Source organism: Mastacembelus armatus, unplaced genomic scaffold, assembly GCF_900324485.2.
Source record: "Mastacembelus armatus unplaced genomic scaffold, fMasArm1.2, whole genome shotgun sequence".
Taxonomy (NCBI): domain Eukaryota; kingdom Metazoa; phylum Chordata; class Actinopteri; order Synbranchiformes; family Mastacembelidae; genus Mastacembelus; species Mastacembelus armatus.
In genome coordinates this window covers 470709-493416 of record NW_022872941.1, presented here as the reverse complement: position 1 = coordinate 493416, position 22708 = coordinate 470709, and the positions used below count along the sequence as shown (strand labels likewise).

Below are 22708 nucleotides of genomic sequence, written 5' to 3'. Positions count from 1 at the left end.
TCTTTTCCTGATAAGGCCGAAACAAACTTAAATTACTCCGTCAATTCTGATCGTACAGATAAAAAAAATATATCATTCAAATCTGTAAAGGGTCTAGTTTTAGTGGTATACCATCATAATAACAACAAAACGTTGTGCTTTTTTTAAATAAAGAAAGCCGACAGGGTGCGCTCTTGGCCTTTTCTGTCTCTGCCATTTCTCTTCACAGACGCGTAAATAAAACAACCAGAATCTCAGCGAATACTTGGCTCATAAAAATAAGAATTATATGGCGAGAAAGCTTGAAATGTTTTCTTTTAAATGAAACAATTCAAGTCGAAAACAAATCATCACTTTTTATTTAATCCGTATGAACATAAGGAGAAGTCCATTTTTTTCTTGTCTCACCTGTAATGAGGTGAGACAGGACGTGGCTGTTAAAGTTCAAATCTGAGTCCATGATTACCCCTAGATTTTTGACTTGATTTTTACATTTTAGAGAGAGAGACTTAGGGTGACTGCTGATACTTTCTCTTTGTTTGTGTGGATCAAAGATTATTATTTCAGTCTTGTCACTGTTTATTTGGAGAGAGTTGTTTTGCATCATGAGTGATCTGTTCAATACAGCGGCACAGTGAATCGACTGGTCCATATTCACCAGCTGTGAGTGAAATGTAAATCTGAGTGTCATCTGCATAGTTATGGTAGGACACATTATTGCTGCGTATTAACTGGCCTAAAGGAAACATGTAAAGATTGAATAAAAGGGGTCCCAAGATGGACCCCTGGGGGGACCCCACATTTCAACGCCATTTGGTCTGAGACACAGTTACCAACTTCAGTGAAATACTTCCTGTCTTCAAGATAGGACTTAAACCATTTAAGGGCAGTACCAGAGATGCCTATCCAGTCCTCTAACCTTTGTAACAGGATCACATGGTCCACTGTTTCAAAAGCAGCACTTAGATCTAGCAGTACTAAGACAGAGACTGCCAGCGTCAGTGTTCAGACGAATGTCATTTGTCACCTTAATGAGGGCAGTTTCAGTGCTGTGATAGGGCCTAAAACCTGACTGAAAATCATCAAAGCAGTTGTTTAGCATGAGAAAGTTGGTAAGTTGTTGGTAAACAACTTTTTCAATGATTTTGCCTAAAAACGGCAGGTTTGATATGGGCTAGTAGTTGTTCAGTACCATAACATCAAGACTGCTCTTCTTCAGGAGAGGCTTGATCACGGCAATTTTCAAAGCCCTTAGAAATGTTCCAGACTGTAATGAGTTATTGACTAATTGAGTGAGTTGTGTTAACAAACTGCTTTGTACTGATTTCAGAAATCTAGTTGGTAAAACATCAAGGCAACAGGTGGATGAACTCAGAATGGAGATGATCTCTTCAACTGTTATGTCATTTACAGGTGTAAAGTGTGTCGGTTCTACCAAGTGTCTCCTGGAGTTGGTATCTGCCTTGTGCAATTTATTGTTTGTTTAATACGCTGAATCTTGTCATTAAAAAACAATGCAAATTCATTACATTTAGATGTTGAAATTAGTTCCAGTGGCAATGGACATGGAGGGTTTGTTAACCCTCTGGGGTCGATGAACGTGCCGGCGCGTTTCGACGCATCTTTTGATAACGCCGAAACAAACTTAAATTACTCCATCAATTCTGATCGTACAGATAAATGAAATATATCATTCAAATCTGTAAAGGGTCTAGTTTTAGTTGTATACCATCATAATAACAACAAAACGTTGTGCTTTTTTTAAATAAAGAAAGCTGACAGGGTGCGCTGTCTGTCTTTTCTGTCTCTGTCATTTCTCTTCACAAACACATAAACAAAACAACTAGAATCTCAGCGAATACTTGCTTCATAAAAATAAGAATTATATGGCTAGAAAGCTTGAAATGTTTTCTTTTGAGTGAAACAATTCAAGTCAAAAACAAATCATCACTTTTTATTTAATCCCTATGAATGTGAGGAGAAGTACATTTTCTCCTGTCTCACCTCATTACAGGTAATGCGGTCCCGCCTTGTACTCTTTTCATTGTTCTCACATTTAAATAATCTCAGGTGAACCAGGTAAATATGTGTACGCCCCCGAGAAATGACATAAAACGTCAAACTTCATCATAGAATTTACTCACTTTATCTGCGCGTTTGGATGATGGCGCATTATGGACGTGACGAAGCGCTTCTTATATTCCACAGAGACAAATAGTTTAGTTTGTCCTCAGAGTGAAAACATTGATTTTAGCTCAAATGAGGATCGTTTGGCTCCACATTGTTTTGTATTGTGCTGCACTAATCCCCTCTCAGCTACTTTGACTGAAAGGCTCATTATTCGCGTCTTTGTCTGGTCGTTCAGTTCGTTTTTTGTCTTCTCAGGTAAATCACATGACTATTCATCCTGAGACACACCTTCTTGCATATGGCCTTTCTGGACAAAAAGTGTCTTAGAAAATTTAAATCAGTGTATTGTTTTCTGTGAATGAGTGAACAAGAGGACTTTCACAGCACTCTGAAGTAAATACTTTAGCCTACAACATGCAGTTCTCCAAAGTCTTGTGAACCAATGTTCTGTTTGTGTTTTATGGTATTTCAGTGACGAAAAAATTTTAGTTTTTCACTAACCATGCATAAACACTGTTTCTCAAAAACACAATCATGTATAAACTTGCTGCTCACATATTATTGTAGCCCATTTTGTGCTGATTACAGTGTTATCAGACTTTAGACATTAATATGTTTAAAAGACACTGAAAAAAGCACAAATGTCAGGACATGTCAAAATTTGTCCAGGCCCCTAAAACCCCCTCAGACCTCAGAGGGTTAATCTGCTCACTGTAGCAAACAGGACATGTGAGTTGTTACTACTGTTGTTGATGATTTCAGAAAAATACGTTTCTCTTTTTCTATGTAGAGTTTCATTGAACACACACATCTGCTTATAAATATCATAATGAACCTGGAGCTTTGATTTATGCCATTTTCGTTTGGCCTTCTGGCACTCCCTTTTCTGTGCCCTGACCGAGTCATCATTTCTCCACGGTGGCTTTTGCCTGTTCCTGATTAATTTATCTTTAACAGGAGCAATCACATCTTTGACATTTAGAACACTTGAAGTATATGAAGTCAAAAAATCTTCAACATGAGAGAAAGTGGTATTTTCAAACCTAATCATCTCCATAAATAGTTTTCTGGTGTTGTCATTTATGTCTTTTCTGAACAAGTGTAGGTCCAGTTGCATCTTTGGGAATTATGGACAAATCAAAAAAGACACAAAAATGATCAGACAAAGCAACATCAATCACAGTGACATTAGAAACGTTAACACCCTTAGTAATGACAAGGTCCAGAGTGTGACCTCTGGTATGGGTCGGTTCACTAACATGCTGACTAAGGCCATAGGTTTCAAGGACAGCAGAAAGTTCTTTGGCATATCTGTCACAGGCCTTATCCATGTGAACATTAAAATCACCTGTAATAACCAGTCAAACTCTGTGAAGACAACTGACAGTATCTCAGTAAATTCATCAATAAAATTTTGACAGCATTGGGAGGTTTGTAAATGATTATAAAAAGTACAGAGGGAGATAATTTTTGCTCCATTTTAAAAGATACATACTCAAATGATAAGAACTCCCCAAATGACAGCCTGTGGGTTTAGCAGTATCCCTAAAAAAGGCACAGACGCCACCACCCTTTTTGTTTTCTCGGGGGGGGGGGGGTCTGACAGGGGTGCTCTGAGGAAAGGCAGTTGTAGGTGTTGGCCGAGGTGGTTGAGCTGGTGGCGTTTTAGTTGATTGAGGGACAGAGGTCATGCTCCTGGGTGGCAAAGGGGGTGGTGTTTGCTGGGGGGATGAATTCACTGGCGTTGATGATAATACTCTGCCAGGTTAGGGGTATGAGGCACCATTTTAATTCCTGATTTCACCAAGGTTTCCAAATGATTTGGAAATCCTATTGTTGAAGCCGGGGATGGGATGGTCAATGACGAGTCTGCAGAGGATGTGGATGCAGCTGGGGGGGCCCAGGGCAGTGGAGGGGGCACCATTGAAGGTGCTATTAAGGGGGGATCCTTGGCTGATGAGGGGTTCGTTGCTGGTGAGGTGTAAGTGTTTACTTCACTCCTCTCTTCTCTCAGAGGAGCCTTTGGCTGTTCACACGACTGTCCAGACCCAGTCTGGTGCCTCAGAGAGTGGAGGAGGTTATCCGTTAGCCATCTCACTCCACTCCTGCTCAGATATGGGCCCTTTTCCTTGAACAGGTCATCGCGTTGCCAAAACAGGTTGAAGTTATCAATGAAGTGCACTCCTCTTATCTCACAGGTCTTGAACAGCCATGTGTTCAATGCAAGCAGCCGACTGAATTTATTAATCCTCCTGTCGATGGTTGGGAGAGGTCCACTGACAAATGACTGGATTTTCAGTTTGTCAGGTTCTTCTAATAATTTAGAGAAGTTCTGTTTTAAAACCTCTGATTCTCCCTTTCTGGTGTCCACTGCACCTACATGCAGGATCAGCTGTTTGACTCCATGGTGTTTTGAGATGACCTGGGGGAGGAGAGCTGCTATATCAGTGACCATGGCACTTGGGTAGCTGCATGTAATAATTCTGCTGTTGTTTATGTCACTGATAGCACTGTTTCCAAGCAGAAGGATATCTCTGTCCTTCACATTTGTCACAGATTCTTTGTATCTGTTTCTCTGACTAGCTCCATAACTCCTGTTTTTAAAGTTATTGCTTTTTTGGTTTTCAGTCACAGCAGACATTTCTTGCTCAATAAGATTTAGTTCAGACAGTGGTTGAAACCTGTTACTGAGGTGTATGTTTGTTGATGCTACATGTGGTCCTGGGGTGCCACCATTCTTCTTTCTAATTCTGTGACGCTTGGCACCAAGTTTATGCCAGGTGGCTTTATTTTGATCAATTCCCACTCTTGAAAGTTTTGGGAAAGACACTGTATCGTCCAGGTTCAGTAGCGTTTTGGTCAACATAGCACTTATTATTGATAATAGGTTTTGGCTTCTTACCACTGGGTCTGAACAGGAGCGTGTCGTGAAGTCCTTTTTCAGATTCCAGAGCAAGAATCTTCATTTGTAGCACATTGATTTCCTGAAGATATATCCGGCAGTTGTAAAATCCTCACTAAAATTTCAAGTGTAGTTAAAAAAAAAAGGGGTAAAAAGTGTATCATAAAATCATTGGGTAAAAATAAATGAAATAAAAAAGGAATAAAAGCAATGTAAAGCTGGCAGGAGCAAGCAGAAAAGGGTCTGCACTCTTCAGAAGCAGGAAGTGACACTACAGGGTGAACAGAATCGGTCCTAGCACAAAGCCTTGTGGAACTCCATAACTAACTTTTGTTCATGTGGAAGGTTCATCATGGACATGAACAGACTGGAATGTGTCCGATAAATAGAATTGGAACCATTTTAATGCTTTTTTCCTCTGATACCAGTCACATGCTCCAGTCTCTGTAATAAAATGTTGTGGTCAATAGTGTCGAATGCAGCACTAAGGTCTAGGAGGACAAGTACAGCTTTTTCTAGGATTTTAGAAATAAATGGTAGGTTGGACATTGGTCTATAATTAGCCAAGACTCCTGGATCAAGACTAGGCTTTTTAAGTAAAGGTTTGATTACTGCAGTCTTAAAGGCCTGTGGTACGTAGCCTGATACTAGAGATAAATTTACTAAGTCTAATAAAGATGAGTTCATTAATGGCAGGGTGTCTTTAAGCAGTCTAGTTGGGATGGGGTCTAATTTTATCTCTTAATAGTTGTGATTTTATTTGTAAAGAAACTCATAAATTTATTACTGCTGAGAGCTAAGGGAACACTGGGCTCAACAGAGCTGTGACTTTTTGTCAGCCTGGCTACAGTGCTGAAAAGAAACCTGGGATTGTTCTTATTTTCCTCTATTAGTGATGAATAGTATGAAGTTCTGGCTTTACAGAGAGCAGACTCCAGAGGGTTAAACAAAACAATTCAAGTTGAAAACAAATCATCTCTTTTTATGTAATCCTATGACAGTAAGGAGCGATACGTTTTCTCCAGTCTCACCTCATTACAGCTAATATGATCCGGCCTCTCATTGAGCGCACTGTTCATATGGAAATAATCTGAGGTGAGCCAAATAATTATGTACACACCCCTCTAAACTACATGGCACGCTATGCAGGTGAAGAAGCACTTCGTATGATTCCAGACAGACAGCAACGAAGAGGAAAAACGCAACTCAGATGACGAACGTTTGCATCTACATTGCATTGCACTAATTCCCTCCCAGCCACATTTCTGACTGAAAGGCTCATTATGCAGCTCATTATGCAGGTCCTTGTCTTCTCTGGTAAATCACATGATTATTCATGGTCAGACACACCTTCCTGCATATGCCTTTTCCAAACAAAAAAAAATTAAATCAGTGTACTGTTTTCTGTGAATGAGTGAACAAGATGATTTTCAAATCATTTTGAAACAAACACTTTTGGCTACAAGCTCCAGTTCACAATAGTCTTGTGAACCAATGTTCTGTATGTGTTCTATAGCCTTATTTCAGTGACTTAAAACTATGCATAAACGCTGTTTTCTCAAAAACACAATCATGCATAAACATGCTGCTCACAGTTTGTGCTGATTACAGTGTTATGTCAAAACTTGTCCCCTTGATCCCCAAAACACCCTTAGATTCAAGAGGGTTAAGTTTTTAAACAAAAAATGTCATGGATGTGACCTCAGAGATTTCAGGTACACCATAAATCCGAATATTATTTCGCCTGGTGCAGCTCCAACTCAGACACTTTATCCTTTAGCGCCTCCTGATATTGTAAAAGTTGAACAAGCGTGTCCTTTACTCCAATGTCCCATTGTTCCATATTGGACATGTCATCAATGTGTTTCATGCGTTCCACCACCACTATTTTCAGTCTCTTGAAGTCTTTAATTTATTGCCTTGGTGAGGTCATGCCTCCGGCTCTTTAATATCTTAGGAGAACCCTGTGCGAAATTCCAGTAAGTCTGCATTCAGTTTGGCCCATAGTGTTATTATTCCAGCAGTCATAACTTCACTCACCACACTAAGTCCAAGAGTTTCCTGTGGTTACACGCTACTAGGCCTGCTTCGCTACCTTAAAACTTTACCTATTTCCCAGTCAGGGTTATTTTGTAGCCCATATCCTCTTTCCTTAGATTTGGATCTCAAGACCATACAGCGCATAGCGAGGAAAGCAGAAAGTATCATCGGGATCCCTCTTCCAAAACCAGGAGCATTGTTGATGACCACACATGCTACTAAGTAAAAATAATCATATTAGTGGATCCTCAGACAACTGGATGGCCAACACCTTGTGGTTGCTATCTAACCATACAAACAATACATTATATACATATGTAAAGTACTAATCTGTATTATTGCTGCAAGCAGCGTTTCATGTTTACATTTCCTACATATTTTATAAATATTGTTGTTTACCTTACCTGTTGTTTACCTCTGTACTGGTTGGGCCTACACTATTTGTAACTGGGCCTTTGTCTAATTTCCTGTCTGTAGTGCATGGTCTTGTCAACTTTGTGTAGTTTTTTTTATTTCTAGTGCTTTTAGTTCATTATCTAATGATTAGGTATGTGTTATCTTGATTATGGTTTTACTATCTACATATAGCACCATGGTTCCTGGAGGAGCATTTATTCACCTCACAATGTACTGTGTTCACTGTACATGGTTAAAATTACAAATAAAAGCTGCTTAACATCCTATGTTTTTTGATTGAATTAATTAAATAAATCAATTTCTTGGCTGTTGCTGTGAGTCTCTGTCTGAATGTATTGTATTTACTAATTGCTTTCTTTTTTTGTAGGACTCTAAGTTGGGATTTGGTATTGCTGTGTCAGGTGGGCGCGACAACCCAAATGTTGAGAATGGTGAAACGTCAATCATTGTTTCAGATGTGTTGCAAGGAGGACCAGCAGATGGATTACTCTTGTAAGTCTAACAGTGGCCATAATCCTGTAAGATGTTTCAGTGGACTGAGTTGGCTGCTCTGTTCAAGTTAAGCTGTCGTGTCTATTTGTTGTTTGTTGTTGCTGTTCTTTTCTCTCTCCTCTATCCACTCACCCCAACTGGTCAAGGCAGATGGCCGCCCAAACTGAGCCTGGTTCTGCTGGTTCTGCTGGAGGTTTTTTCTTCCGTTAAAGGGAGTTTTTCCTCTTCACTGTTACCAAGTGCTTTGCTCATAAGAGATTTGTTGGGTTTTTTTGGTTTTTTGTAAAGTGCCTTCAGATGATTGTATTGTGATTTGGCGCTATACAAATAAAATTGAATTGAATTGAATCGATTCCTTAACCTCACCTCTATACAAGTTACCTATAATTTGTAGCTACTACACTGATTGAATCTGCATGTATGTGTACAACTGAGCTTAATAACGCAGCTCTGTGAAATTGTTTTGCAAAATGACTTGCTAAAAACACCTCAATAATCTGCTACATGAGCTAAGTGTATTATCCCCATGCATACCTTAGTTGAGAAAGTATAAGTCAATATAGAGCAAAGAATGGTTTTCTGTAGTCAAGTTAGCAGAATTACAACCAATTGTAACAAAGTCAGGCTGTAATATTTGTGAATTTTTATTGTGGACATTATTTAATTTTGCTCCTGTTAATATCTTAAATATTTGCATGTGTCTTTTTTTTTGATCCAGTGAGAATGATCGTGTCATTCAGGTCAACTCCATCCCTATGGACAATGTGCCTCATTCTTTTGCAGTGCAGTCCCTCCGTAAATGTGGCAAAGTGGCCAAAATAGTGAGTATGAACCACACAGATGTAAAGCACAGAGCTAAGGAAGTGTTTTTAGATGTAAACATCTCTCATATTAGTAATTATATGGTTAAGAAGCAAGAAAGTTAAGAGACAGTGGACCAACTTCTTACACTTAAGTCACTCATAAATAATGTCAGTCAGTTCTATTTCATCCTTCCTGACTGCCAGAGGGCGGTGCTGCAAGCACTGAATGTTCCCTTCGTGCATGCGCAGTCCGAGTAATTATACCAAAAAAGTCACCTGTGACCCCGAATGACCCCCAGAGGTTATATATATATATATATTCCGGCATCATCCGAGGCTCTTTACTTCTCTCGCGCGGTTCGCACTGAGTGCTACTTGCATAGCAAGCGATGCACTCCTTGACAGTCGCAGGTAGCTCTGTGACCCCATTGGTCAGAGAAGCGGAATTCCGCCCTCCAGGAGCTGCGACTGTGGGTTTTCTGGACCTCAGGTATGTGGTTATATATCTTGTTTTCACCCTTACTGGTTTAGACGGCATGCGCGTCCTCTTTCCCCAGCTACGGTGCTAACGCTCTTAAGCTTTCACGTTAACCAGGAAGCTGGCTGGTAGTGGTGGTATTGTGCCCCCTTTCCCAGCTGGCTGTGATAAGTGTTGCGCTTTTCCTCTGCGGTTGAAATACCGCAGTTGTTTTCTGTTCAGTAGTAACCTGAGCATCTGTTGGTGACGGTAGCATTTGAGCTCCCCTCTTCCACTTTCTGCGTTTTCCGCACCATTTGTTCGCTGTTGTCAAAACGCCATAGTCGTTTTCTGTTTGGTAGTAACGGAGGCTTGAGTATTTGTTGGTGACGGTAGCGTTCACGCTCCCCGCTGCCAGTTTTTGGCAGTTGGATTTTTTCCTTAGTGTGCTGTCACAGCGACAGGGACGTACCTGCCGCCTCAGCCTGTTGGTTTTCGGGGGCTTGGCTAGCAGGTTCAGTTCAGCCACCAGCGGCTTTCATGATCAAGCCCATCCACCATAGGAGCAACCTTGTGCCCAGCGTCCTCCCCATCGCCCCCCAAGGCCCCCAAGGGCAGTGGGGGAAGGGGGTGAAATCCCGTTGGCACTGCAACCAACCCATAAGACTTGCATGGTTTGATCCCCCACCAGAAGCGGGGGGGGGGCAGGCTGAAATTGTTGTGCCCAGTACGGGCACTGAGGGCGTACATTGCAGCTACAGCTGCTGTGAGAGCGTCTGACCAGTTGTTCTTATGCTGTGATGGTCCTAAGATGGGTCGCGCTCTTTCCAAGCAGCACCTCATCCCATTATCGATGTCATCTTTCATGCCTACAAGGCAGGCAACCGCTCCCCGCCATAGAGCATGACGGGTCACTCCACCAGAGGCGTCGTGTCAAGGACCCCTTGGATGCTATATGTGCTGCTGCTTCATGGGCATCACCTGGCACATTTTCCAGGTTCTACAGGGTGAATGTTGTAACCCCTCAGCCACTGGATGTGGTCCTCCGGCCAGAGACCTTGGGGTCTACTCCATGAGGTATACACTCAGGATTCCTCGTGACTTTGCTCGTATGAGTCATTCAGTGCTTGCAGCACCGCCCTCTTGCGGTCAGGAAGGATGAAATAGAATTACATGCAGTTACATGTGTAACTCTCGTTTTATTTGCTGAACTTTGAATCACAGTATGTCACACAGTCTGATGGCTCATCCTAAATATAAGGGAACATTTGTGTTCTGTTTGTTGCCTGTATTAAACATTTTCATCATCACTTCTGGCATACTCCACACACCCAGATTCTATTTTATTTTTTTTAACTTGTAGTCTTCCGACTCAATCCATGCTGTTACAAATGAGATGCCCACAGGACATTTTAGATTTCACACAGCCCCCTCTGGACATCCTCAACACCTGGAAACACACATTGAGGTGGAACATTGGTGAACTTTCCCTTTTAGTATGCATTTATTATGTATATTTCTATATTGTGTGGATTGAAACATGTAAAGGCCTTGAAGGCACAGTGTATGAAGGCTATCTGGATGGATTGTTCTTTTTCTTTTTGTCTTTGAATATTGTTCTTTATGACTCAGGTTGTATGTTTGGGGTCCATGTACCTTTTGATCATTTGTTTTCACCAGTAGGAGGACCAGAGGTGTGTGTAGAGGGGTGGCCAAGGGTCACCAGAATCTCACTGGCCACCCTAGTGGCCACCCCCAGAGCAGACCCTGCTCTGATTTGTAGTTGGTCAAGTCCATATGCATATGCTGATGTACTGCTTCAGCATCCGTTTGCCAATTTCAACACTGCAGTCATACTAAATTGAGTCCATGAGAACTGATCTCTGGTCAGCATGCTTTTGACTGATGAGAGCTGTGGAGCAGCACAAAGTTTTTTTCTCTATGAGGAAGTTGAGGGTAATTTGATACTACTTGCATACATGGTCGAGAGATTTCGGTCACAGACGGTGAATTGATTATATGGACTACGTATATCTATCGATTGAGAGGTATGTGTAGTTAAGTTGACTTTCCTTCTGAATGTGTGAAGACTCCAACTAGCACACACCGGTACAGCAGTTATATGTATAGGGCAAACGTTAACTACACCATATCATTACTCACTTGCTAGTCTAAGAATGCAAACTCTTTTTTTTTTTTTTTTTTCTTAATTGAAGACTGACAATGTCTAAAAGCTTTTTGCATGTACCCATATTGATCCAAATATAAGATGGTACTTTTTTCTTTGTAGCAGGGGAACTGAAATCCTTCTTATTCTAATTATTATATTCATTATATTATGTATGTATGTATGTATTATGTATATATATTAATTATTATATTGTCACCTGTCTTCATAGACACGTTAATAAAACAACCTGAATCTCAGCGAATACTTGCCTCAAAAACATGAGAAATATGCTAGAAAGCTTGACATGTCTTCTTTTAAATGAAACAATTCAAGTCGAAAACAAATCATCACTTTTTATTTAATCTGTATGAAAGTAAGGAAAAGTATGTTTTCTCCTGTTTCACCTCATTATAGCTAATGTGATCCTGCCTCCCACTGAGCGCACTGTTCATATGGAAATAATCTGAGGTGAGCCAGGTTATTATTTACACGACCCCGAGAAATGACATAAAACGTCAAGCTTATCATAGAATATACTCACTTTTTCTGTGCGTTTGGATGATGGCACACTACGCGGGTGAAGAAGCATCTTGGATGGTTCTGGACAGCGACGAATTCAATTAGGGATGGAGTAGGGTAGGGTAGAGTGGGGGAGCTCAGTGCACTGATGGAGAGTCCTCAGGCAGTCTAAGCCTATAGCAGTATAACAAGTCTTCTGTCCTGCATCCATGGATCCTGTTAACTTTTTCTGTACTATAACTAACAATGAGTTATTTTATCTAGGTTGTTGAGGAACTTATTTTCATTGATTATCTTAAAATAAATTTCAAGAATCATTATTTTATAAGTAAAAAAGTAAAAATGTTTAGTGTAGTCAAAAGCCCTAAGTCTTCAAATGGTTTTAAACAAAAACAAAAAAAGATATTTAGTCAAAAACTTTGTATAACAGACAAAGTTAATACGAAAGCTAGTGTGTAACAAATTGATCAAAATATCTTGATTAAAATAAAAAATATATACTGCAGGGATAAAACATACTGTAAGGTCACTTTTTCCAAAGTTATTAAGCTGTAGTTCATGATATTACCAGTTTACCAGTGCATCTAATGTAATGCATAAAATTTTTTATCTTAGCCAACCTAAAGTTTGACAATCCAGAATGGTGAATGGGACGCAGAAACTCTAAAGTGCCTCTCTGTGGTTTGCTTAGAGCCATATGACATATGGCATCGAAATTGAACATTTAATAAGTTTTTCCCCCAAATCCTTTTTGTCAGATCATTCTTTAATAACTTTTGAATTTAAGATAATGGATCATGCTGCATTTGGAAGAAAATTCCACTACAGTAGATGTTTATCTGACAACGCTGTTAATAAATTTAAGAAAATTATTCCATCTTTATTTACATCACAAAGGCAAAGGCAAATTTATTTGTATAGCACCTTTCATACACTACGCAATTCAAAGTGCTTTACAAGGCATATAATTACATTAAAAGCATTGAAAAGAGCATTTAAAAATAAAGACATTTAACATAAACCTGTCCCAGATGACCTGAGGGGTCTGGAAACCTCATAGGGAACTAATATATCTTGAATATATTTTGGTCCACAACCATTTAGTGCTTTATAAACTAGCAAAAAGATTTAAAAATCTATCCTTGACTAACAGGAAGCCAGTGTAGTGATCTAAGAACTGGTGTGATATGGTCCAGTTTCTTGGTGTTTGTAAGGACTCTGGCACCAGCATTCTGGATTAGCTGCAGCTGCCTGATTGACTTTTTGCTAAGACCTGTGAATAAGCCATTACAATAATCTAACCTACTGAAGATAAATGGGTGAACAAGTTTTTCTGCATCTTGTTTAGACAGAAAACCTTTTATTCTAGCAATGTTTTTCAGGTGGTAATAGGAAGATTTAGTGATGGATTTTATGTGGTTGTTAAAATTCAGGTCTGAGTCAATGATTACACCAAGGTTTCTGGCTTGATTTGTAGCTTTCAATGACATGGAGTCAAGGTGAGCAATGATCTTTGACCTTTCATTTTTGGGGCCAAAAACAATTACTTCTGTCGTCTGTATTGAGCTGGAGAAAATTCTGGCGCATCCATTCTTTGACTTGATTAATACACTCAGATAATGAAATTAGAGGACTATAATCATGAGATGATACTGATATATAAAGTTGGGTGTCATCTGCATAGGTACTGTGAGGTCAGTGTTGTAGTATTCCATAATCTGAGCAAGGGGCAGCATGTAGATATTGAATAAGAGAGGACCAAGAATAGACCCCTGAGGAACCCCACATTTCATTTTTTTTTGCTCAGACTCATAGTTACCAAAATAGTCTCTATCTTGTAAGTAAGATTTTAGCCAATTTAACCCTCTGGGGTCTGAGGGGGTTTTTGGGGCCTGGACAAATTTTGACATGTCCTGACATTTGTGCTTTTTTCAGTGTTTTTTAAACATATTAATGTCTAAAGTCTAATAACACTGTAATCAGCACAAAATTTGCTACAATAATATGTGAGCAGCAAGTTTATACATGATTGTGTTTTTGAGAAAAAAGTGTTTATGCATGGCTAGTGAAAAACTACAATTTTTTACTCACTGAAATAAGACCATAAAACACAAACAGAACATTGGTTCACAAGACTTTGGAGACCAGCATGTTGTAGGCTAAAGTGTTTACTTCAGAGTGCTGTGAATGTCATCTTGTTCACACATTCACAGAAAACAATACACTGATTTAAATTTTCTAAGACACTTTTTGTCCAGAAAGGCCATATGCAAGAGGGTGTGTCTGAGGATGAATAGTCATGTGATTTACCTGAGAACACAAAAGACGCACTGAACGTCCAGACAAAGGCGCGCATAATGAGCCTTTCAGTCAATGTAGATGGGACGGATTAGTGCTGTACAATACAACACAATGAGGAGCCAAACGATCCTCATTTGAGTTAAAATCAGTGTTTTTACTCTGAGGACAAGCTAAACTATTTGTCTCTGTGAGGAATGTAAGGAGCGCCGCTTCACGTGCGTAACGCGCCATCATCCAAACGGGTCGAAAAAGTGAGTAAATTCTATGATGAAGTTTGATATTTTGTGTCATTTCTCGGGGGCGTGCACATATTTACCTGGTTCACCTGAGATTATTTACATGTGAACAGTGGACAGTGTACAAGGCGGGACCGCATTACCTGTAATGAGGTGAGACAGGAAAAAACGGACTTCTCCTTATGTTCATACGAATTAAATAAAAAGTGATGATTTGTTTTTGACTTGAATTGTTTCACTCAAAAGAAAACATTTCAAGCTTTCTAGCCATATAATTCTTATTCTTATGAGGCAAGTATTCGCTGAGATTCTGGTTGTTTTATTTACGCGTCTGTGAAGAGAAATGGCAGAGAGCGCACCCTGTCGGCTTTCTTTATTTAAAAAAAGCACAACGTTTTGTTGTTATTATGATGGTATACCACTAAAACTAGACCCTTTACAGATTTGAATGATATACTTCTTTTATCTGAACGATCAGAATTGACGGAGTAATTTAAGTTTGTTTCGGCCTTATCAGGAAAAGATGCGTCAAAACGCGCCGGCGCGTGCGTCGACCCCAGAGGGTTAAAGTCCTTTTTGAGGATTTCGAACTGCTGCTTCACAATATCATTTGCCCGTGTGCAGTACGAGGTTTTTCACAGTTGGGCTTTCTGCAACAATGCTCAGGATTTTGCCAGTTATGTCAGAGACCATATCTTTTGGGAAATACAGCACTTTTGTGTTGTTACTGCACATCCGTCTCACATCTTTTATGGCAAAGTTGCCCACAATCAGAGTCTCTGAGGCCGTGTTAGCTTTCCTCTTAGTTTTCTGTCTTCTGTTGTATTTTCAGACCTTACCCCTCTCTCTGGATGTGGGGGATTGTCCAAGTGATCAGATGAAGATCCAGGGTCCTGCAGTAGTGGAGCGAATCTATTTTCTAGCTGTACAGTTAGTTCCTTAGGAGTTAGTTCCTCCTTTTCTCTTTAGCTCGGTCTTGTTAATGCTAGTTATCTGTATACTAGCATGCTCTTGTCTGCTACTATGGTAGAGTGGTAGAGTAGTGTCCTCTTTCCCAGATAGTCCATTTATCTCCACGTACATCTCTAACCTTTGCACTTTAGTTTCCAGCATAGTGATTTTCTGTAGGAGTTTGTTGTGATTGTCCTCAGGGAAGAGAGGCATGGTCATCGGAGGTTGATCAAAAATAAAAGTAAAAATAAAATCCTCACTAAAATTCCAAATGTGGTTAAAAAGGGGTAAAATAATGTTAAAAAGTGTATTATAAAATCATTGGGTAAGAATGCATGAAGTAAAAAGGAATAAAAGCCAAGTAAAACTGGCAGAAGCAGGAGCAAGCAGAAATGCGTCTGCACTCTTCAGAAGCAGGAAGCACCAACCAAATACCAACACAGTGGAGGGCAGCTGCCTCAATCCAACTCCTACAAATTGATCATGTTGTTGACAGTGCTGTAGCCTCACTGTGTGAAACTCTTACTGTGATACTGTGGCCCCTCTGACTTTATGAGTTTCTTTACAAATAAAATCATAACTATTAGAGATAAAATTCATCAGATGTTTCCTATAGCTGCAATCAATGAATCTTCTACTACAATAGCTCTTGAATCATCTGTAAGACCTCAGTTATGTTTAGACTGCTTCTCTCCCATAGATCTCTCTGAATTCACATCAGCAGTTGTTTCATCTAAATCATCAACATGTCTCTTAGACCCCATCCCGTCTAGACTGCTCAAAGACACCTTGCCATTAGTTGGCTCATCATTATTAGACTTAGTAAATGTATCTCTAGTATCAGGCTACGTTCCACAGGCTTTTAAGACTGCAGTAATCAAACCCTTACTCAAAAAGCCTAGTCTTGATCCAGGAGTCTTGGCTAATTATACACCAATATCCAACCTACCATTTATTTCTAAAATCCTTGAAAAAGCTGTTGCTAAGCAGCTATCAGACCACTTACACACAAATGAACTATTTGAAGATTTTCAATCAGGATTTAGAGCACGTTATAGTATAGAAACAACACTGTTAATCCTTTAAAACCTACCATAGAACAAGGCCACCAGAGCTTTACATTTTTACATGCTGTAGTGCCATTTTTTGTATCCCCAAATCCTTATATTTTATATCCCAAATTTTAATTATATATATCTAATAATCCCTCCTTGAACCGCCCCGTTATTGTGGTGGAGGGGTTTGAGTGCCCGTATGACCCTAGGAGCTATGTTGTCTGGGGCTATTTGCCCCTGGCAGGGTCTCCCAAGACAAACAGGTCCTAGGTGACGGTGCAGACTAAGAGCAGTTCATTGACCCCTTATGAAGCAAAAATCGAGGACCGTGACGTCACCCGGCATGGCAAAGCCAGGGCCCCACCCTGGAGCCAGGCCTGGGGTTGGGGACCGTTGGCGAGCGCCTGGTGGCTGGGTCTCCCCCCATGGGGCCCAGCCGGGCAAAGCCCAAAGGAGTGACGTGGGGCCGCCCTTCCGTGGACCCATCACACATCCATAAGGGGCCAGTGCCTAGTGGATTGGGCAGTGGTCGAGAACGGGGACCTCGGCAACCCAATCCCTGGATGGTGACACTGGCTCTAGGGACATGGAATGTCACCTCACTAGGGGGGAAGGAGCCTGAGCTTGTGCAGGAGGTCGAGCGGTACCGACTAGAGATAGTCGGGCTCCTTGAGAGGGGCTGGACTCTCTTCTACTCTGGAATTGCTCACGGTGAGAGGCGGCAAGCTGGTATGGGCTTGCTCATAGCTCCCCAGCTCAGCCGCCATGTCTTGGAGTTTTCCCCCCAGAGTGAAAGGGTCCTTTCCCTGCGCCTTTGGGTCGGGGATACGTCTCACTGTTGTTTCGGTCTATTGGCCGAACAACAGTGCAGTGTACCCGGCCTTTTTGGAGTCTCTCGGGGGGGTGCTGAAAGGTGCTCCTACTAGGGACTCAATAATTCAGTTGGGAGACTTCAATGCTCACGTGGGCAGCAACAGTAACACCTGGAGGGGCGTGATTGGGAGGAACGGTCTCGCTGATACGAACCCGAGTGGTGTTCTGTTGCTGGACTTCTGTGCTAGCAAACTGTGCCAGTTTGTCCATAATGAATAAAGCATAAGGGTGTCCATCAGTGCACCAGGGAACCCTAGGCCGGAGGTCGATGATCGACTTTGTAGTCGTGTCGTCCAACCTTCGGCTGTATGTCTTGGACATTCGGGTGAAGAGGGTCAGAGCTGTCAACTGATCGCCACCTGGTGGTGAGTTGGATCCGCTGGTGGAGGAAGAAGCGGGACAGACTTGCCAGGCCCAAATGTACTGTGAGGGTCTGTTGGGAATGTTTGGCCAAACCCGTTGTCAGAAGGGTCTTTAACTCCCACCTCCGAGAGAGCTTCTACCAGATCCCGGGGGAGACTGGGGACATTGAGTCCGAATGGACCATGTTTTCCACCTCCATTGTCGACGCGGAGGCTAGGAGCTGTGGCCGTAAGGTCTCTGGTGCCTGTCGTGGCGGCAATCCCCGAATTGCTAACCTCGATTGGGGATATTGTTGGATGGTGGAAGGAATACTTCGAGGATTTCAATTCAATTCAATTCAATTCAATTTTATTTGTATAGCGCCAAATCACAATACAAATCATCTCAAGGCACTTTACAAAAACTAAAACTAAAAACCCAACAATTCCCTTATGAGCAAGCACTTGGCGACAGTGGAGAGGAAAAAACTCCCTTTAACGGAAGAAAAAACCTCCAGCAGAACCGGGCTCAGTTTGGGCGGCCATCTGCCTCGACCGGTTGGGGTGAGTGGATAGAGCAGAGAGAAAAGAACAGCAACAATAAACAACAAATAGACACTGCAAGTTGGTGGGGCCAGTAACTGCACATCAGCGATAAACAGCTCCAGGACCAGGGACACCTGCAGAAGGTACAGAGAGAGAGAGAGAGAGAGAGAGGGAGGGAGAGAGCACAAACTAGGGGAGAGAGAGAGCACAAGGTTAGTAACATGCAATGGTGGAATATACACGAGGTGGGAGAGAGGGGGGTTAGGGTAGGGGAGCTCAGTGCACCGATGGCCCTCGGGCAGTCTAGGCCTATAGCAGCATAACTAACTAAGGGATGGTTCAGGGTTGCCTGAAGCCAGCCCTAACTATATGCTTTGTCAAAGAGGAAGGTTTTAAGTCTAGCCTTAAAAGTACAGAGTGTCTGCCTCCTGAGCCCAGGCTGGGAGCTGGTTCCACAGGAGAGGAGCTTGATAGCTAAAGGCTCTGCCTCCCATTCTGCTTTTGAGAACTCTGGGAACCACAAGTAGGCCTGCACTCTGAGAGCGAAGTGGTCTATTGGGATAATATGGTACTATGAGATCTTTAAGGTATGAAGGAGCTTGATTATGAAGGGATTTGTATGTGAGAAGAAGGATTTTAAATTCTATTCTATATTTTACAGGGAGCCAATGAAGAGAAGCCAATATAGGAGAAATATGATCTCTCTTGCTAGTTCCTGTCAGGACTCTGGCTGCGGCATTCTGGATTAATTGGAGGCTTTTTATTAAGATATTAGGACATCCAGATAGTAATGAGTTACAGTAATCTAGCCTTGAGGAAACAAATGTATGGACTAGTTTTTCTGCATCATTTTGAGACAGGATGTTCCTAATTTTGGAAATGTTGCGCAGGTGAAAGAATGCAGTTCTAGAAATTTGTTTTATGTGTGAGTTAAAGGACATGTCCTGGTCAAAAATAACTCCAAGATTTTTTACAGTAGTGCTGGAGGCCAGGGCTATGCCATCTAGAGTAGCTATAATTTTAGAAAAGTTATTTCTGAGATTTTTAGGCCCAAATATAATGACTTCTGTTTTCTCCGAGTTTAAAAGTAAAAAGTTACTGGTCATCCAGGCCTTTATGTCAGTTAGACAGGCTTGAAGTCTGGTTAACTGGTTTGTGTTAACAGGTTTAATAGATAGATATAACTGAGTGTCATCCGCATAGCAGTGGTAATTAATAGAGTGCTTCCTAATGATATATCCTAAAGGAAGCATGTACAGGGTGAACAGAATCGGTCCTAGCACAGAACCTTGTGGAACTCCATAACTAACTTTTGTTCGTGTGGAAGGTTCATCATGGACATGAACAAACTGGAATCTGTCCGATAAATAGGATTGGAACCACTTTAACGCTGTTCCTCTGATACCAATCACATGCTCCAGTCTCTGTAATAAGATGTTGTGGTCAATGGTGTTGAATGCAGCACTAAGGTCTAGGAGGACAAGTATCGAAACAAGTCGATTATCTGAGGCTAAGAGAAGATTGTTGGTAACTTTCAACAGTGCTGTTTCTGTACTATGATGTGCTCTAAATCCTGATTGGAAATCTTCAAATAGTTCATTCCTGTGTAAGTGGTCTGATAGCTGCTTAGCAACAGCTTTTTCTAGGATTTTAGAAATAAATGGCAGGTTGGATATTGGTCTATAATTAGCCAAGACTCCTGGATCAAGACTAGGCTTTTTGAGTAAAGGTTTGATTACTGCAGTCTTAAAGGCCTGTGGTACGTAGCCTGATACTAGAGATAAATTTACCAAGTCCAATAAAGATGAGTTCATTAATGGCAGGGTGCCTTTAAGCAGTCTAGTCGGGATGGGGTCCAAGAGACACGTTGATGATTTCGATGAAGCAACTACTGATGTAAATTCAGAGAGATCTATAGGAGAGAAGCAGTCTAAACATAACTGAGGTCCTTCAGATGATTCAAGAGCTACTGTAGTAAAAGATTCATTTATTGCAGGTATAGGAAGCATCTGCTGAATTTTATCTCTAATAGTTGTGATTTTATTTGTAAAGAAACTCATAAATTCATCACTGCTGAGAGCTAAGGGAACACTGGGCTCAACGGAGCTGTGACTTTTTGTCAGCCTGGCTACAGTGCTGAAAAGAAACCTGGGATTGTTCTTATTTTCCTCTATTAGTGATGAATAGTATGCAGTTCTGGCTTTACGGAGAGCTTTTTTATATGTTAGTAGACTGTTTTTCCAGGCTAGAAAAATTTCCTCTAAGTTTGTGGAACGCCACTTCCTTTCCAGCCTTCGTGATGCCTGCTTTAAGGTACGAACATGTAAATTATACCATGGGGCTAGTCTTCTCTGAATCACTAACTTCTTTTTCAGAGAGGCTACAGAATCAAGCGTTTCACGCAGTGAGGTTACAGCGCTGTCAACAACATGATCAATTTGGTAGGGAGTAGGATTAAGGCAGCTGCCCTCCACTATGTTTATACTTGGCATAGATGCAAATAAAGATGGAATCATTTTCTTAAATTTATTAACAGCGAATTTTCTTCCAAACGCTGCATGATCCATCATTTTAAATTCGAAAGTTATTAAAGAATGATCTGACAAAACAGGATTTGGGGGAAAAATTATTAGATGTTCAATTTCGATGCCATAGGTCAGAACAAGATCAAGGGTGTGATTAAAACAGTGGGTGGGTTTATTAACGTTTTGAATGAAACCAATTGAATCTAATATAGAATTAAATGCAATGCTGAGGCTGTTACTACATCTACATGAATGTTAAAATCTCCCACTATAATGACTTTATCTGATCTAAGCACTAAATCAGACAGGAAGTCAGGGAATTCAGTTAAAAACTCTGAGTAAGGAACAGGTGGACGGTACAAAATGCTTGTCATTTTGTACCGTCCACCTGTTCCTTACTCAGAACTGGTTTTTGTGTTTTCCAGTTTGGATGTGAGAGACTAAGAGTGAGGCTCTCAAATGAGTTATAATTGTTCTGAGGATGAAAGTTTAATAATAAGTTTGACTGGAAGATTGCAGCTACTCCTCCACCTCGACCTGTGCTTCGAGGAACATGATAATTTTTATGACTGAGGGGGGTTGATTCATTCAGACTGACATATTCATCCTGCTGTAACCAGGTTTCAGTAAGATAAAGTAGGTCAATTTGGTGATCAGTTATCAAATCATTTACTAACAGAGATTTAGAAGAAAGGGACCTAATATTTAATAATCCACATTTGACAGTTCTGTTTTTCTGTTCAATAAGAGGAGTGGTCTTAATTTTTATTAAGTTTTTATGAATAACTCCTCTTCTGTTAACTTCTGATTTATTTGATTTATATGTTCGAGGGGCAGACTCTCTATGTGGTTTGAAGGGGGCGGCGGCTCTAAGGAAACTGCAGAGAAGCGTTTTAGACTGAGTCTCTGCATCCCGGTCCCCACCCTGGATTGTCAGGCTTTAGGTCGGCTTATAAACTCGGCCAAATTCCTAGAGATGAGAGCTGCACCATTCAAAGTGGGATGGATGCCATCTCTCGCTATCAGACCGGGTTTTCCCCAGAAAGTGGCCCAATTGTCTATGAAGCCCACATCGTTTGCTGGACACCACCTAGACAGCCAGCGACGGAACGACGACATGCGGCTAAACATGTCATCGCTGGTCAGATTGGGGAGGGGTCCAGAGAAAACTACGGAGTCCGACATTAATTTAGCAAAGTTACACACCGACTCAACATTAATTTTAGTGACCTCCGATTGGCGTAATCGGGTGTCATTGCTGCCGACGTGAATAACAATTTTCCCATATTTACGATTAGCCTTAGCCAGCAGCTTCAGATTTGACTCGATGTCGCCCGCTCTGGCCCCAGGAATACATTTGACTATGGTTGCTGGTGTCTCTAGCTTCACGTTCCTGACTATGGAATCGCCAATTATCAGAGTCGGTTTCTCAGCGGGTGTGTCGCTGAGCGGGGAAAATCTATTAGAAACATGAACAGGCAGGTGATGAGCCGTGGGCTTCTGCTTAGGAGTATGTTTCCTTCGGACCGTCACCCAGGCTAATTCTCCGGGCTGCTCCGGAGCTGCCCTTGGACCGCTAACAGACCCTGAGCTCGGAGGCTCCACACCAGCTAACGGGGCTAGGCTAGCTGGCTTTTGTTCGAAGGTGCGGAGCCGCGCTTCCAAATCAGTGATCCTCGCCTCCAAGGCTAACAGAACCTTACACTTAATACAGGTATCATTATCGCTAAAGGAGGCAGAGGAATAACTAAACATGTGGCACACCGAGCAGGAGAGAGAGAGAGAGGGAGAGGCCATGTTAGCAAGCTAACTAGCTAGCTAAGCTAACCGGTAGGCCAACGAGCGCTAAGTCAGGAAATAGCAACAAACACCGGTCAAAACAGAAAGGTACCCGACCAGCACCGGAATGCAGCAGCCAGTGAACCGTTCAAAGTCTAGCCGGTTCCCAGGTGTGCCAAACCACAGCTAGTC

At 41.4% G+C, this 22708-nt stretch overlaps 1 protein-coding gene across 2 annotated transcripts in view; it reads left to right on the top strand.

Moving 5' to 3' along the window:
• LOC113133013 (tight junction protein ZO-2-like) overlaps positions 1-22708 on the top strand; it is a 56788-nt gene that overhangs the window by 18529 nt on the left and 15551 nt on the right. The window contains exons 3-4 of one of the 2 annotated variants that reach the window (XM_026311522.2): positions 7836-7960; positions 8679-8781. In XM_026311522.2, the coding sequence (XP_026167307.1) occupies positions 7836-7960; positions 8679-8781 (228 nt within the window). The remainder of the gene's footprint in view (positions 1-7835; positions 7961-8678; positions 8782-22708) is intronic. The other variant, XM_026311531.2, reaches the window with a different exon arrangement.